The following is an 18,041-nucleotide window of genomic DNA, read 5'->3' as shown; positions in this document are numbered from 1 at the left end:
CTGTCCCACTGTAGATAAGCAAATTTCGACATCAAATTGACTACATGACAAAATAACGTCCCACGGATCCACTGACACCTGACTGATCCGGGGACAGGATCGGTTGTAGCACTACCCAATTACTTAATTAGTTCGAAACAACCACACTTGCTGTGGCCCCACTGATCAGTCCACTGGACGAAAAGATCCGACCCGTTACCACCGGCCACAGGCGGCAGGCTCAAACAAAACCCAACCTGCCCGTGCTCTCGCACTCCCCTCTTCAACCTCAGATCTGCGCCACCACCGCTCCTCTCCCCCAGCTCCGGCGATCGCCGGAGCCCAATCGCGGCGGCCGCGCGATGGACCTCCTCATCGCGCAGATCACCACCGATCTCCGCTCCTCGGACGCTCTCCGCCAGTCGTCCGCGCTCCTGCAGGCCCTGCAGCAGTGCGCCGCCGGCCGCGACGTCTCCGCGCTCGCCCGCACCGCCGCCACCGAGATCCTCTCGGCGCCCTCTTCCGCCGTCTGCAAGCGCCTCGCGCTCGACCTCCTCCGCGCGCTGCCCCTGCCCCCCGATCTCCTCGACCCGCTCCTGCTCTCCTCCCTCCGCTCCGACCTCTCCTTCCCCGACCCGGACGTCGCCGCCTCCTCCATCGCCTCCTTCCCCTCGCTCCCCTCGCACCTGCTCCCCACCCTCCTCTCCTCCGCGCACGCCGACATCGCCGCCGCTCTCTCCTCGCCCGCCGAGTCGCTCCGCCTCGCCGCCGTCACTTCCCTCTCCTCCCTCCTCCCGCGAGATGACCTCGCGCTCATGTGCTCCACTAACCCCTCGCTCATGGGGCACGCCACCACGTGGTGGGGCCGCCTCACCGAGCTCTCCTTGGACTCCGCAGATGCCGTGGCAGCCTCAGCGTTTGAGGCATTTGCTCGGCTGTTCCAGGAGCTCGACGCAAGGCGTATGAGCCGGCTCGCTGGGGACAAGCTCGTAGATGGGGAGGGCGCGCTCGCCGTGCGTGCCCAGTGGGCAGCCGACGCCATCGACTTCATCTGGTCCCGCCGAAACATGCTCATTGCCCGATCCATGGTCATGCCCGTCGAGACCTTCCGGGTAACCGTGTACCCTCTTGTTCATGCAGCGAAAATGGTTGCATCCGGCGCGGTCAACACGCTTCGGCAGATTGCCAAACCAGGAGACACTACAGTAGCTGATACCGTGGAGGCGAGTGCCGAGAAGCTGGTGGGGGTGTCAGACATAGTCTCTCACTTGCTGCCTTTCCTTAGCTCGCTCTACCCACCGCTGGTGTTTGAGGTGGGGATCAATATGCTGTCGCTCGCAGATGCACCCGGAGGCAAGCCAGAGTGGGCTTCAGCTGCTATTGTTGCAATCCTAACACTCTGGGACCGACTAGAGTTCTCATCCATGAGGGAGACAATTGTCAGGGCTGTTGTGGCCAATCTCCATTTGCTGGATCTTGGAATGCAGGTGCGAAATCAATCCACTTATAATGGCAGTCTGATCAACTTGATAATTCTGTTTGCTTGTTTCCCGTGGTAGATCTACTGATTTGCATTTTTAGCCCAGTTTCAACTTGGCAACTTTATGATTACAGATCCTGGAAGTAGGTATTTGTTGGTAATGGTAGCCAAGTTTGTATGAAGTAATTTAGGAGGCTTCTATTTTCTCGCATTTACTGTCATCAGTTGTACATGTTACTAATTGTAGCGGAAATTTAGCTAGCCTTTCGGTCACATAAGGTCTTGTTTGAACTGCATCTGTAAAGTATTTGCAAGAATGCACACCAGTACCAGTTAGTCCTGTTTCTTCTTTTCTAGTTGCACAAGCCTGAAAACACATGGGCTGTAAAATTCAAGCTAAACCTATAATCTCAGTTCTCACACTAGCAAGGGCTATTACATTCGTAAATTATGATCCCAATGCTGACATTCTTGTTTGAACCAAACAAAAAGTTCAGGCTTATCCCATGCCATATCGTATTTCAGTCTTATGTCAAACTACTGAAAATCTATTTTGTTGTTACACCAGTGAATGAAATGCCACTCTGGTAGGTTTGTAGCTCCACCTGCTGATTATTGTCCATTTATGGCAACTGTTTGATTTCCTGAGATGCTAGTATATGCATATCTTTTTTCAATTTTCATCATATGTTGTCATCTCTGAAAGATGGAGAGTAAAAACCTGCTAGTGTAGCACAACTAGTTTGTCAGGGCATTCCTTAGCCATTATATGTAGTACACCCTCTGTTTTCTAAATATAAGACGTTTTAGGAGTTTAATTAGGAACAGAGGTTGTACATCACTAAACTAAAGTTGAAAATGTTGATTCTAATGTGTTGCATCATAGCACAGCATCCACAGCTGAATAAGCTCCTTTATACTTCTATCTTATAATGATAGACCAGTCACTAACTTAAGCACATAATCTTAATTTTGTTCTCTTACTATTAATTCAAATTCAACACATAAGTGTTGGGCGTTTAGATCTTCATGTAGAATCACCAATCAGTTATAAACATCTGGAGGCAAAATGTGAACTGGTTAGCCATTATACAGTATATAATATTGGCATCTTCTGTACTCCCTCTCTCACAGTTTATTAGGCGTGCGCGTACCCCTAGGTCACAAATTTGATCAAGTTAGCATTAGTTATATGTTATAAATATTATATCATTAGAAAGTTTAGATGTTTTTTTTTCTAATGATATAATTTTTGCATTATATAATTTAAATTATATAGGTCAAATTGGTGACCTAGGGATACGGGGAAGACTAGTAAACTGAGACGGAGGGAGTACCCTGTTTAAGACAAGGCTAGCGACATTAGCATATACTCCCTCCGTTCTGAAATAGTCTACATTCTAGCTCTAAAATTTGTTCTGAAATACTCTACATTCTAGATTTCAGTCAACAATAACACTAAAAACGAAGTGGTTTTGCTCTCTTTATTGGATGTTGTTATTTTCAATGTAGCTTGGATTGGTTGTTCACATTTCTAAGTAGTACTAATAAATGCAGTACTAGTTTGTCTTATTTATTCTAGACTAGAATGTAGACTAAATCAGAACGGAGGGAGTATGTAATCTTTTCCTAAATACAAGATTCACTAGCATTCTTTTCCTGTTCCGCCACGCTCCCTTCAAAAAAATTAGTAGCAACCGTTGGCCTATCCAGCTTATCTGTCTCTCCCTGAACTGATCAAAGAACAATATCAAGTAAGACAAATCTGGGCCAGAGGAAAAATTAGATTCACAGCAGAGCTTGTTTAATCATGCACAGATTATAATCGGGATCTTTTTTGCTAGAATCACAACAACAAACAGGCCTTGAACCTCTTCTCCCATGCAGAGTCGCAGGCAGCACCGTGTGACTGTTTTAATATTTTTCGATAAACTAGTCTTGAATATTGGCTCTGCAGAAGTTGAAATTTGATTATTCTCTAGCCGATGTGACAATATCCAGTCTATGCTTGAAGATTTGCGCTATCAAAATGTAATGATAGTAAGATACTAGCAGATGTTTACCAGTTTCTTCCTTTCTGTGCATAACTTGTGAAGAGGATGTTGACAGAGAGACAATTTTGGTTTAGCTGTGCAAATCTATGTTGAGATGTATTTACAAAAGCATTTGTGTCATGCAGGTGTCTCTGTTTAAAAGGCTGCTTCAGATGCTGAAAAATTTGAGAGCAGAATCAGATCGCATGCATGCATTGGCATGCATTTGTCGGACTGCTCTTTGTGTTGATCTTTTCGCAAAGGAGAGCGTTCGAAGAGGTCAGAAGCCTGTTCCAGGTACAGATGTGATATCTCTCTTTGAGGATGCAAGAGTCAAGGATGATCTAAACAGCATAACAAGCAAAAGCTTGTTCAGAGAAGAGCTAGTTGCCTCACTGGTCGAAAGTTGTTTCCAGCTATCTCTTCCACTACCCGAGCAGAAGAATTCTGGGACAGAGAGTAGGGTTATAGGAGCATTAGCCTATGGAACTGGTTATGGTGCATTGAATTGGACGGAACCTGCTTTGGATGTGGTGGAAGTTTGTAGACCTTGTGTTCTCTGGGACTGTGATGGGCGTACCTATGCAATTGATTGCTATCTGAAGTTGCTTGTACGGCTTTGTCATATATATGATCTTAGAGGTGGTGTAAAGACAATTAAGGCTGGTGCATCTCAAGATCAGATTCTAAATGAGACAAGACTTCGAAATTTGCAGCTACAGCTTATCAGGGATCTTCGTGAGGTTATGATCCATCTCATTATTTTGATTAAAATTCAAACACCTTCGTTATGCATTCAAGTACCAGTTGAATGTAATAAGACACTAAGATGCGAGTTTATTCATTATAAACTTGTTGGCCTATCTTTCTTACTTGATCCCAGTTGGTTCTGTGTCAATAAATATCTTATTCATCATTGACTCAGTGTAAAGCCTGGGCTTTATTCATTGCTAATTCAATTGCACATGTTTATCAAGGCTTTACCTGTGTTTAGATCTGACTAAGCCTGTCTTTGCTTGCTTTCCTTTGACATTTTCATTCATAATTCCTCAAAAAAACAATTTCATTCATCTTTCTTTGCAAATACTTGTAACTTTAAACTGTGCCATTCTGTAAAGATTATAAATTTTCTGGTTAGAGATGGTTGATAGATCAATGGAGTTATAATACCTTAGTTCCATCTACCTTTTCTTAAATCTAGATTGGCCTATAACTTTGTTAACTGAATAAATGTTTCTTTGCAGGTTCATACATCAAGAATATCATCACGGTTGATATGGGCAATTTCTGAACACTTTGATCTTGAAGGTCTGGATCCTCTTTTAGCTGATGACCCAGAGGATCCTCTGAATATTATCATATCTAACATGCATAAGACTTTATTCAACACCGATTCCTCTGCCACGACATCAAACAGGATACAAGATGTGCAGGCTGTCCTCATATGTGCTCAACGTTTGGGAGCCAGAAATGCAAGAGCAGGCCAGCTCATTAGTAAAGAATTGGAAGAATTTAGGGCAAGTACTTCAGCTGATTCTGTCACCAAGCATCAGTCACGTTATGTCTTGCAGATAATAAAGTATGTTACGAACCATCCGGATAACAGGTGAGGGTTTGCATCTTTGAACTATTTATCTTACATCGGGTTGTAATATTTGCATAAATTCTGTACCTGAGAAAAAAGGAAATACTCTACACTGGAACACGCATTTGGGAAAAAAACTAGTATGTTTAACTTTCCAACATTTCATCCAGGTGGGTTGGTGTAGGTGATGCTACTGGGGATTACCCATTTAGCCACCACAAGCTTACAGTTCAGTATGCAGAGGCTGCTGCTGCACAAGATAGAAAATTGGAGGGATTAGTTCATAAGGCCATTCAGGAGCTTTGGAGGCCCGATCCTAGTCAGTTAACTCTCCTACAGACAAAGGGCATCGGTGCTTTGCACAAAGATCTTCCAAAAGCATCTACTCTGACCGGCAGCAGTGATCCATGCTACATCGAAGCATATCATTTGGCGGATCCAACTGATGGCAGAATCACCTTACATCTAAAGGTATGAATCGATGATCTTTTCCTTGTATACTTAACAGTATTTCTTGGTTTGGTTAGGGATGTCATATCTTTATTGCTCCAGCATAGTTAACGTGCACTTTGCCACCCGGTAGAATGGGGAGAAGTTAAAACAACCATTTGTGGCTCACTGGCTCTTGACATATTGCTTGCTGTATGCTATAGTATGACTGTCTTTTTACTAATGTACACTTCTGCAGATTTTAAATTTGACCGAGCTGGAACTCAACAGGGTGGATATCCGTGTCGGGCTCTCTGGAGCACTGTATTATATGGATGGATTTTCTCGCACTGTTCGCCACCTGCGTAATCTTGTTTCCCAGGTATTTCAACGACTTTGATGTGCCTATTTTGCATGTACTGTGCAGTTTAATTTCAAATTATGTATCAGTGATTTAAAACATTTAGAACATCACACCCATGTTTTTAGTTTGTCACTTGGCCAGAATCTGCAGACAAATCTTGGGTTGCAGTTTGTTCGCAAATATATTATTTAAAAGGAGTATAATTAACAGTGAAGCATTTTATTCTTCTTCAGCTAGTGAAAATCTCAAATCATTTTTCCTGCCAAAACTTAATACCAATACGTCTAGATGTAGTATTCCTGACTAGTCAAGTAGAAGATCACTAGTCGCTACTACCGCCAAGTGACAAACTAAAAACATGTGTGTGATGTTCTAAATGCATACATCTAAATTTTGACAAATCTACATACGTCCAAATTTTGACAAATCTAAGACATCCTTATATGGACGGAGGGAGTATTATTTTGTACCCTAGTTCGAATGTAGTAGTTCACTATTATGTTGTACAGTAGGTAGAACGAAGTTGTTGATACTAAAATCCACTATCATGATCATGATGATGTTAAATTGAAATGATTTATGTCTTCCATTTGTGTATGTATCTATGTTGACACCTGGTGCCTGAAATAACCAGCAGATACACAACTAAGGCTCCTAGGATTGCGATGGCTTTCAAAGTACTAAGAACTAACTACTAGTGGCAGGGTGTTGGTTCCACTTTCCATAGTAATGCTAAAAGAAGTGGGCTATCGACAAAATAAGATAGTGACTAGAAATTTTATATCACTGGATAAGCATTGCTATCACAGATCAACCAAATTTCATGTCCGTGTCTAATTTATAACAATTTTACAGGATCCAGTCCAAAGTAGTGTCACTGTTGGAGTTTCACATTTTGAGAGGTGCTCTCTCTGGGTTCAAGTCCTGTATTACCCATTCTACGGAAGTGGAGGATCTGCAGACTATGAAGGAGATTATGCAGAAGAGGACTCACAAATGACAAGGCAGAAGCGCTCACTCCGGCCAGAGCTTGGGGAACCAGTTGTTCTGCGGTGTCAGCCTTACAAGATCCCCCTTGCTGAACTTCTCTTGCCATATGAATGCTCCCCAGTTGAGTATTTTCGTTTATGGCCAAGCTTGCCAGCCATGGTTGAGTGCACTGGCACGTATACATATGAAGGTAGTGGTTTCAAGGCCACTGCTGCTCAGCAGTATGACAGCTCTCCTTTCCTCAGTGGGTTGAAGTCAATTTATTCTAAGCCCTTCCATCAAGTCTGTTCTCATTTCATCCGAACGGTTGCTGGTTTCCAGGTAAGCATCTGATTCTCCGTATCACTTAAATGGTGTCACGCCAGTCTTGATTCTATCCTGTGCAGAATTGCTGTTTACTTTAGGTTATGTAACTCATGGATCTTCTACAGCTGTGTTATGCCGCAAAGACTTGGTTTGGTGGGTTTGTGGGCATGATGATCTTCGGCGCAAGTGAGGTCAGCCGAAACGTTGATCTGGGTGATGAGACAACCACTATGATATGCAAGTTTGTGGTGCGCGCATCTGATGAATCGATCACAAGAGAGATTGAATCGGACCTCCAGGGCTGGCTGGACGACATCACAGACGGTGCTGTTGAGTACATGCCTGAAGACGAGGTGAAGAGCTCAGCCGCTGAGCGCCTGAAGATATCGATGGAGAGGATAGCCCTGCTCAAGGCGGCCAAACCTAAGGTGCCGCCCGCGAAAACCGAGCAAGAAGAGGAAGAGGAGAAGAAGGAGCGCGAGGAGTTGGACGGGTTTGGTAACCCGAAGGGCCCCTCGACGCTCTCCAAGGTCACGGCGGAGGAAGCCGAGCACCGCGCGCTCCAGGCGGCCGTGCTCCAGGAGTGGCACCAGCTCTGCAAGGAGAAAGCCCTGAAAGCGCAGTGAGGCCTGGATTGCGCTCCGCCTGTATAATTTTGTAATCTGTTTTCTCCCAACCACATTTTGTTTTTTTGTTGGAACTGATATTTTGATTTTTGTGTAGTGTGTGTGATCCTGCTGATTTCCCCATTTGTTCATTGTATTCACAGATGTTGTAGTACGAGTACGAACGATCTCTTATTCTTTTTGTAACATAGCTCAAAGCTCTTTACCTTGTGAATGACCATTGGTAATGACCTTTCCCGTACCCATTTTTTCGTGAATCTTATATATACAATATATACTTTTCCGTGAATCTTATATACACTATATACAATATTTTCGAAAGTTTCTTTTTAATCATTTTGGTGCTGAACTAATTTCAAAACTAGCCTATTATTCACTGACAGGTGGGTCTGGCGAACCCTACCTGTCGGTGCCACCTGCTTGACTTTCTAATGACCACGTGGCCTCTAGTTTGCCCCCACTCGCGGCGCGGTCTGCTAATTTCTGAATTTCCACCTCCTCCTCCCGATCCCCAGTCCTCGACCACCCAGTGGCGCCGCCGCCGCCAACCTCTCGCCGCTTCGTGCAGCCGAGCTCTCTCCCCATAGCACGGCGCCGGCCTTGCTCGGAGCTCTCTCCCCAAAAGTGGGTCTGGGCAGCGAGCGAGCTGTATGGGAGTCGAAGCGAGCCCGGAACCGGAAGAAAGTCTCGCGGCGAGGAGGAGGAGGCGGAGGGGGAGCAATGGTCCGGGCGCGGACGCAGCTGTCGACGAGGCTGATGAACGTCTGCCTCGCGGCGCTCTGCCGCGGCGGGAGCCTCGCCCGCGCGGAGTCCGTCCTCGTGGACGCCATCCGCCTCGGCATGCCCCCCGACGTCGTCACCTACAACACCCTCCTCGCCGCGCACTGCCGCGCCTCGGGCCTGGACGCCGGGCTCGCCGTCCTGCGCCGGATGCGGGAGGCCGGGGTGGGCGCCGACGCCGTCACCTACAACTCCCTCATCGCCGGCGCCGCCAGGGGCGGGCTCACGGTGCGCGCCCTCGACCTGTTCGACGAAATGCTCCAGGCGGGCATCGCGCCCGACGCCTGGGGCTACAACGCGCTCATGCACTGCCTCTTCCGGTCCGGCCACCCCGAGGATGCCTACCGGGTGTTCGCCGACATGGCCGAGAAGAGGCGTCGCGCCGTGCGCCACCACCTACAACACGCTCCTCGACGGGCTCTTCAGGTCCGGCCACGTCAGCAACGCCTACAGGATGTTCAGGTACCTGCAGAGGGCGGGGCTCCCGGTCGGCATCGTCACGTACAACACCATGATCAACGGGCTGTGCAGGTCAGGCAGGGTCGGCTACGCCCGCATGGTCCTCAGGGAGCTCGGGAGGACCGCGTACGCCCCGAACGCCGTCACCTACACCACGGTCATGAAATGCTGCTTTAGGTACGGCAGGTTTGACCAGGGGCTGGAGACCTTCTTGTCGTTGCTGGAGGGAGGCTACATCCCAGATCTCTTCCCTTACTGCACTGTGATCAGCGCGTTGGTCAAGAAGGGACGGATGGAAGAAGCCAATACCTACAGCGAGCTAATGATACGGAGCGGGTTCAGGCTTGACAGTGCATGCTATAATACGCTGATTTACCTGCGGTGCCAGGAAGGGAAGCTGGATGACGCGTTTGAGCTGCTCAGTATGATGGAAGAAGGCGGCCTGGAGAGTGATGAGTACACCTTCTCGATTTTGGTCAATGGTTTGTGCAAGATGGGACATATCGAGGCTGCACAGAAGCAGTTATGTTACATGGAGATGAGGGACATGGAATCGAATGTGGTAGCGTACAATTGCTTGGTGGATGCACTCTGCAAATCGGACCAGGTGGATGCAGCCATCAAATTACTGCATGACATGAAACTAAGAGATGACTTCACTTACACAGCATTAGTCCATGGTCTATGTAAGGTGGGTAGGTACCACATGGCATCCAAATTCTTGCGGATCTGCTTGCGTGAAGGGAACAGTGTTCTTGCATCCGCAAAACGTGCTGTCATTGCTGGCCTTCGTAGCGCAGGGTTTAAAAATGATGTCAGGAAAGTTCGGTCAGCATTACGTATGGCTAGGCTGTTAAAACCATAATCCAAGGAAACAGCCTGCAACTTGGCTGGGTGATCCGGCAGAATCGACAAGATCAGTTGAGCAGTGAAACTAGAATGTGGATGATCCTGCATTAAGATGAAAGTCAAACATCCAATTGGTGTGACATACACTGGATGAAGGAAAGAAGGACCATGTTGCTGTAGATGGTGCTACTACTTTTATACATCAGTTCTTCTTGGAGACACCACATTGGCTGCTAATGATGCAGTATGCAATCAGCATTGCCAGTTTGTCACCCTTAGAGCTAAGTGTCAACTAAAATTAAACAGCCAGGGAAGATGCAACACATGACCACTATAGCAAGGAAGCTATTTCTGCCTGCTTCATGCCTCATGTTGGACCATAATGTTTCCAGACGAATATTGTTTGGGTGTCTCTGAAATAAAATCCAAGAATTATTAGCATTCCAAACTTCCAGTTGAGGTAATTATGGACTTTATACTTTCAGACCAATAGCTTTTATACTTACGTTCTCATAGAGGTCAATGTTGCGGGAAGCATAATTCTAATTTCCCCCTCTTTTAGGTGATTTGGTGCAGTTGATTTAAGCAGGAGCCTGTTGCTCCAGACAAAGATGTGCACACTGCAGCACAAGAGCACAAAATGCAAACATTGTTACTTAGTAGATAAGAATCCACCTGTTCACCATTTTTTGCTTCATTGTTTAGTTCTTGTGAACCAGGAGAAAATGATTTTTTTGTGTGTATTACATCATGCAACAGCATTGAATTGTTTGAAGAAAATTCTTTATACCAATGAATGAGACATTAACAACATAAGCGTGTTTGTGTTATGCTGTCTATTCTGTAGATTTTTCATCAGAGAACAATGCTTCTATCTATTCTATAAAATGTTATTAATTGTAAAACCATCACCAAATATTTTTTTTTTGCAAATTGTATCATTTTTTCCATTAACTGCATGTGTTCTTCAAATGGTAAAATCATATAGGTGTCTGTGGAAGTAGAAACTAGTTATGTATGGTCATAGCAATGGCATATTCTTATTAATTTGGATGTATTTGCACGCTAATCACACTTTTACATACCTGAGATCAGTGATGTGAGTTCAGTGTGTTCCTTTTCATTCATCTGCCCCATATGGTTTCAGTTACTGCTCTGTTATTGTCAGTGAGTTTCGGATAGTGTATCTTGTGTTGCTTCCATGCTCTGGAGTCAGTTGCTGCTCACCTTTCTAGCTGTGCTCCTCATGTGTCCCTTCCCTGATCAAGTGGACGATGGCTGTAATTCGGTATTTGTGCGGGTGTAGCTGAACCATACTACTTGGGTGATGTTTTTGGTTCTTCTGTGCTAGGGAATAAAAATGCAGCCATTGCTGTCACTTTTATATGGGGGGTTTAGGGAAGCCATAAAAAGTATACATGGTGACGAGCAGTGTCAGCTAGCATGGTTTGTGTGGCTGGTGGAGTTGGTTGGCACTTGGAGATCCCGGAGCATGCAGAAACAGGTTGCGCAGCCAGAGGACCGTCATGGCTCAGACCCAAGTGTATTGCAAAAGTTGGTGGTTGTTTGTTCGTGGTGAGCAAGAGGCTTTTTAACATTGTCCCACCAACAGTACAAGTTGATTGAAGGTCTGTTCATTGCCAAGCTTCTGGCATATAAGGATGCTACCAAGGTGTCATCGTAGAAGTGCTAGGATGACGTCAAGAACATGCAATCCCCACAGTGCCCCATGTTGACCAAGAGATGAAGTAATTAGTTCGTCTTTCCATTGTTTTCAAAGTTCCTTTTGTCAGGATAAAGGTTAGTAAGTGTGTCCTGGTTTCTTGACTCCAATTTTGCAATCAGAATGTTGTCCGGCTGAGGCGTAATAAAGCATTAGGGAGTACACTGTTCTATTCAAGGTATGGATTTTCTTTTTATTTTGCATAATGTAGTACCATCCAGAGTTATTTTATCTGGTTTGGCATGGTAAAGGGTTAATTCTTAAGTCGTTATAGGTGGTCTGATTGGCAGCTTTACGACAAGATTTCGAACTGATTGTTTTTGCCTCAGCCTGAACCTTCATTGATGCAGTTTTTTTGTACTGTTTATTCTGCTATGTGGATCTTTAGTTCTGGAAGATAGTATTGATGTCTGGGTGTAGCATCGATGTAAGAAATTATTCTTTGTCCAATAGATGGAAGTTAGCTCCACCAAGTAAGTTATTTCATTTTTTATTTTTATTTTTGCAGTTTTCTCAAACTTCATCATTTTTCAACCACAATCGTCTATACATAAGGGCAGTGATTGCCTCTCCTGCAACATAAATTTTAGGGACTCCAGTAACATCTTCTTGGCGCCATTGATGTGCAACGATGGTAGCTACAACATCTTCAGCCGCCAACACACTATTTCAAGGCATTGAATTCTCTAACTCTATTTCAGTAGACACATGGAGAGAGAATGTGGTTACATCTAAAAATGCACACTGGATTTATTAAAGTTGCCATTCCCCACTTTCCAGCAACAGCAGGAGGAAAAAAAAATTGGTCACAATTATTATGTTTTACCGAAGTAAAGGAACAAGTTCAAGAAAAAAAGGAACAAGAGAGCAATACTAGAAACAACACATTAATGTGCCCTTTTTATGCTGACGTTAAAGGTGTTCTCGTCGACGAGATGGAAGAAGCAGATGTCTCCGACCTTGATCCCATGGTGGCTGGAGAAGTGGCTCCAACCTGCTTTCATGCGCACCTGGTCGCTCATCAGCGTGAGCTTCACAGGCCATGACCTCAATCCAGAGTCCTTGAGTATCATCAGACGATTTGATGTGATACCGTTCGCATTGCAGAACTTCTTCCCTATGTTCTATAAGTAAGCACCAAAATGAAAGGAATATAAGTTTCGATGCATATCGAGAAACCACCTGAACTAGAGAACAGATATGCAATGTGACATTGCAAATTTCATGTGGTACATTACTGTCATAGCATTATGCCATGGCAGATGAGTTAGAAGAAAAGAGAAACATGTGGCTAACTTGAAACAGTTATTTAAAGGCATCATACTCTATCTGACTATACTAATCAGCCAAGAATTAGAAGTAACAAAATAATCAGATTTGTCAGTGACTTTTCATATAATTATGAATGGATGGTGTAAAAAGAACTTGCCATATAACTGTAGCGAATGTTGCAAGGCGTTGCCACCTTCGAATAGACAGGAAGAATGCTAGTGTAGTCAGGCTCCTTCGCCTCTGTTGCAATGCCTGAATCTGAATGGGTATCTGCTTTATTATTCTTCTCTGCAGTGACATCTTGCTCGTCATCGTTGTCATGCATCAAGATTCTTTGAGATCTGCACTGTTTCTTCGCTGGGATATCACCATCACCAGTAACCTTTCTCTCGCTGATCTTTCTGGTTTTATTAGCATTCATACCACCTGCAAAACAAACAAAATTAACCCCATGGTGGATGTTTGAAACTTTGAAACACGAGCTTTCACTCGCTCAATCACCTGGAACACACAGTTTGGTGTATCTGCATTTTTTAACAGAATGGTCAGGGAAAAAAATGACGGGTGGTGTTTTGACAGTTTGAAGATACTTAAAATTTTCAAGACATGCCGCGGTAAAATGTTTTGGCATCACTTTTTCTTAAAAGTTGAGCAAAATGTAGTTTTGCGAATTCACAATAGAAACCCCTCCTTCAGCACATGTGCACTACTGATGCAGGGTATTGACGACAGATGCGGGATGATGTATACGTGCAGGAGGGTGGAGCTGTCTGGCGTCATGGTGGCATCGATGGCAGGTCTTGCAAGATTAATGCGTTGATCTCTCTTGAAGATGGAGTCGAGGAAGACGGCGGGAGCAACTCCTGTGGCGTGTGCGTTGGTGTGCGCTACTGGATGTGTTTCTCACCTGCTATTAGGCGGTCTGAGAAGGCATTTAGTTTTGGATGATTTGAGTTGGTGTATTGTCACCCTCTTCATCCCACTGTAGGTATAGTAAGGTTGCTTCGAGTTTGATTTTTTGTATTTTTTCTTGTAAGGTTTCGTGAATAATCTAATAAAAAAAGCCGTGTGCATCCTTTGGATGCAGAAGCTGGGACGATATTTCCCCCATTTCGAGAAAAAAATGTGCACTACTGAGTCTTATGATAATTCATTGGATGTTGACTATATGTCTCCCGAGAAATATTCGCCATAAGTCTGGGCGTGTAAAAGTATACTTAGATCCACAAATAAAAAATCAATCAGTATATATTTATTAGTTTTCAAGCTCCACAAATAGTTGCAAGCTGGCATGCATCCAAAATATTGAATCTTCAACATCAACACTTTCTCGATAATGGATAATACACCCTCCCTCCCAAATTTGTTGCATATAATTTTTAGTCCAAGTCAAACTTTGTACAGTTTGATCGTGTATAAAGGTAAACATATTCATTCTTGCAATATATGATGCACACATCATGAAAATATATTTCATAGTGGCGCTTGTTATATAACTTCAAAAAACTTGACTTTGACTAGAAATTATATGCAACATAATTTGGGAAGGAGGGAGTATATTAGTATCAAGATGGTAAAGGGTAAAAATATATTGATATACTAAACACTTGAATGATATATTAAACACTTGTAAGATGGAGAATATAAAAAATTAAAAGGAAAACTTCTATATGGTCTAGGTTTCATTTTAATAGTCATGAGGTACGGATTTCTACTCTAGTTCTTTATATCTTTTCATTATGTGTTCATTTTAAGGATGGAGTTAGTTTACAACAACTCTCCAAAAATAAAAACCAACGCATTTAAGAATAAATTCAGTGTGAAGAAGAAGAAGCGCCATACTATGGGTCTTGGAGGTAGTCTGCGATCCAGAGCCAGTGCCTGACCGCTTCCTCGGCACCGTGCGCTCCAACGTGGCAGCAGCGACGGTGCTGGCACCGGCACCGGCGACGTCGTCACCGTAGTCCTTGATGCACCCGGATGTGTCGAACGCCTTCACGGTGAACACCATGTTCCCTTCGTACCTGAATACCAGGAAGCTCTCCTCCTCCAGCTTGTTGGCCCTCACGAACTCCGCCCAGCCGCCGGCGAAGTAGACGTCGTCTTCCCTGCCGTGGCCGTCTGGGACCACGTCGACGTGCCAGAACTTCTTTAGCGGGCTCACCAGGGTGGCTCGCCGGAGCCCGGGCTCTGCGGCCAGGTGCCCCCGCGTGAACTTGGCCGGGATAGGCATCTTCTCCATGAACTCCTTGAAGAGCACCTTGAGGAACTGAGGCTTGCCACCGGGAGCCTTCCCTCGGTTGCTGCTGTCGGTAGCCATCTTTGGCCGTGCGCGCGGACTGAGGGGTGAGTGACTTTTTCCAGAGCCCGCCGGGGGAGGAAGAAGAAGAAGAAGAATATCAAGGGGACAATTACTCTAGGCGTTAATGTGGGTTTTGGGCCAATATGTTCAGCATTGAACAGGAATTAATCCGGCTTTTCATGGAATGGCTTCATTTCTCTTTGGCGAATCGGAATCTTTAGCTGGAGTTTTCAGAGCCGCCCGTACGTGGAATTAAAGAGCACCCGTTACATCTTTTTTTGTTGTTGCAGAAACGTGAAGATTAGGGGACACTTCGATTCACAGAATTTGGTAAATGCTGACATGTCCTCGCATGGTTAAAACCTTTGGTATTGTTTTCCTTTTGGTACCCATCATTAATTTCATTTGGCATTAATCAAATGAAATGAAATTGATGATATCATTTCATTGGACAAATTTAAAGAAATGATAGGATACCAAGAGGATTTAAAGTTAGCCATGGGTTTTCGTCAACACCTACCTGGATGCTTTGACGAAAACCCATGCATTTCAATACTTCCAGAGAGTGTCAAAGCTCTTCTTGTGTACCATTGCTTGAATCTGAATATCTGGGAAGCAACTGTACCAAAATGTCTAGATGAAGAGTTACACAGCCACATGCTGGCGAGAGTAGATGAAGGAGTACTATTATGCAGGATCAAATTTATTTCATATAGCAACAGAAAATTTTGAATTCAAAATTCGTTTGAATTAACTCAGACAGTAAACCACCTAGATTTTTGGTATTTCGCGATAACCAAAAATCCCGCCCCTCTCCGGTATAAAATCATGAGCTAGAAAAAACCTTGAGTACACGAATAGTGCGAGCTCAATTGTGGCCATCAATTGTACACGGATCGGATACAAATATAATTACCGGACAAAGAAAATCCTAGTGAACCAGAGTTGGAGACGTAAACCGGTAGAGATCGTGGGCTGTTTTCAGCGTGTGTAGTATATACCTGCCCTCAAAGCAGAATATATTCTAGAGTACTCTTAATCAGCGCGCTTTCTTCGCCGGAGATCACGAACCTGCCATGGCCTTCCGAGCAAGGTCGCCGAAGTTCGGGCCGGGGGCTGCCATGCAGTCTGCCGGCGGATCCTCTTCCAGCCAGGGACTGGCGGCGCTCTCCGCCGGCCTCGCGCTACGCCTCGCGGAGGAGCACGCAAACAGCAACCTGGTCTTCTCGCCGTTGTCCATCTACACCGCGCTCGCTCTCGTTGCCGCCGGAGCCCGCGGCGCCACCCTGGACGAGATCCTCCGCGTCCTTGGCGCACGGTCCCGTCAAGAACTCGACCAGTACGTCGCCCGCGCGGCGGGTGACGCGCTGCGAGACCGGTCCGGCTCTGGCGGTCCGCTCGTCGCGTTCGCGTGCGGCGTGTGGAGCGACCGGTCTTGCCCGCTCAAGCCCGGCTTCCGCGAGGCCGTGGTCGACGGCGCGTACAAGGCGGAGGCGTCCACCGTGGACTTCCGCGGCGACGCCAACGGAGCAGTCCGGCTGATCAACGCGTGGGCTGAGCGCGTCACGAACGGCCTGATCAAGTCCGTGCTACGCCCGGAATCGGTGGAGCCGCTCCTTACCCGCGTCCTGCTCGGCAACGCTGTGTACTTCAAGGGCAAGTGGGACCAGCCCTTTGATAAGAGTGACACGAAGAAGGGGCCCTTCCGCCGGCTCCGCGGCGCCGGCACCGTCGACGTGCCCTTCATGCGGAGTTGGAAGCCTCAGTACATCGCCGTGCACCACCGATTCAAGGTGCTCAAGCTCCGGTACAAGATGGCGGACGAGTCCTCGCCGTTCGACCCGCGCCCCTTCCTCCACCACGCCGCCGCTCCTTTCAGACCTGCCAGACACTCCACCAATCTTCCCCACCCTGCTCCCTATGCTACTCCGCCTTCCCGCTATGACGACTTCTGCAGCCTCGCCACTAATGCATTCGGTAACTCTCTATCGACGCCGCCCAAGGACAAGAGTTTGACACAGTTCTCCATGTGCATCTTCCTCCCGGACGCCGACAACGGCCTACCAAGCCTTCTGGACGCGATGGCTTCACGCCCGGGCTTCCTGCACCAGCACCTGCCTCGCAAGGAGGTCCTAGTCGGCAAGTTACAGCTTCCCAGGTTCAAGCTGTCCTTCCACGGCAGCGTCGTTAGTGTCCTCGGCAAGCTGGGCCTCCTGCTGCCGTTCCACGAAACAAACCACGAGCTATGCGACATGGCCGAGGACGACGGCTCCGGCCTTCCCCTGGTCCTGAGCGATGTCGTCCACAAGGCAGTCATCGAGGTGAATGAGGAAGGTACCGAAGCTGCCGCTGTCACCATTGCTAGTGCACCGGGCGGGGGCGGAGGGCGGCCACGGCCACCACCGCTTGTTGATTTCGTTGCTGACCATCCGTTCGCATACTTCGTTGTGGAGGAGGAGACCGGCGCCATCGTCTTTGCCGGGCATGTCCTCGACCCCTCTAGAGAGTAGAGCACCATAGGGCACCGCAATAGTTAGTATATTTTCGATTTTCTACTACATAACTAGTGGAAATCTACTTATGTGTGCTCCCGTTTGATTTTATTTCGACACAAGATGTGTATGCATACAATTTGGGACTTTATTATTCTGAAGTATTGACGTCCATTACATTTCCTGAATCTGAATTGGTTGCGCATAGTGCAGACAGGTTACAAACACTGCCATCGATTCTACTCTATGTCATGTGTTCCTGATCCTACCACATTTTGATTTAAAAAAAGTAAAGTAATTATAAGACAAAAAAAATTATATGCTAGTACTACCTTCATTAGAAATTATAATCCTCCAACGACATTTGAGCCC

At 46.0% G+C, this 18,041-nt stretch overlaps 3 protein-coding genes and 1 pseudogene across 3 annotated transcripts; 3 read left to right on the top strand and 1 right to left on the bottom strand.

The window, feature by feature from the left end:
* The first annotated feature begins 270 nt into the window (after nucleotides 1–270).
* On the top strand, nucleotides 271–7,943 carry LOC124703384 (protein TPLATE). Its single transcript, XM_047235598.1, has 7 exons — nucleotides 271–1,466; nucleotides 3,639–4,235; nucleotides 4,737–5,098; nucleotides 5,248–5,548; nucleotides 5,766–5,888; nucleotides 6,726–7,181; nucleotides 7,292–7,943. The coding sequence occupies exons 1-7, from the start codon at nucleotides 342–344 to the stop codon at nucleotides 7,790–7,792; spliced, it is 3,465 nt and encodes a 1,154-aa protein (XP_047091554.1). The 5' UTR covers nucleotides 271–341; the 3' UTR covers nucleotides 7,793–7,943.
* Nucleotides 7,944–8,512: 569 nt separating this feature from the next.
* On the top strand, nucleotides 8,513–10,637 carry LOC124699406 (putative pentatricopeptide repeat-containing protein At4g17915). The gene is given in 3 exon segments (XM_047231716.1): nucleotides 8,513–8,944; nucleotides 8,946–10,340; nucleotides 10,443–10,637. Coding segments are annotated over 2 exon segments (1,383 nt in total). The 3' UTR covers nucleotides 9,897–10,340; nucleotides 10,443–10,637.
* Nucleotides 10,638–12,490: 1,853 nt separating this feature from the next.
* On the bottom strand, nucleotides 12,491–15,195 carry LOC124696454 (annotated as a pseudogene).
* A 1,058-nt stretch (nucleotides 15,196–16,253) lies between these two features.
* LOC124696453 (putative serpin-Z8) lies at nucleotides 16,254–17,687 on the top strand. The gene is made up of 2 exons (XM_047229183.1): nucleotides 16,254–17,011; nucleotides 17,189–17,687. Exons 1-2 carry the CDS (start codon nucleotides 16,254–16,256, stop codon nucleotides 17,685–17,687), a joined length of 1,257 nt encoding a protein of 418 aa, XP_047085139.1.
* The last annotated feature ends 354 nt before the right edge of the window (nucleotides 17,688–18,041 follow it).

The sequence above is a fragment of the Lolium rigidum genome, chromosome 3 (genome assembly GCF_022539505.1).
Source record: "Lolium rigidum isolate FL_2022 chromosome 3, APGP_CSIRO_Lrig_0.1, whole genome shotgun sequence".
Classification (NCBI taxonomy): Eukaryota; Viridiplantae; Streptophyta; class Magnoliopsida; order Poales; family Poaceae; genus Lolium; species Lolium rigidum.
The sequence above is the reverse complement of the archived record's forward strand: the minus strand, read 5'-3'. Positions and strand labels throughout refer to the sequence as shown.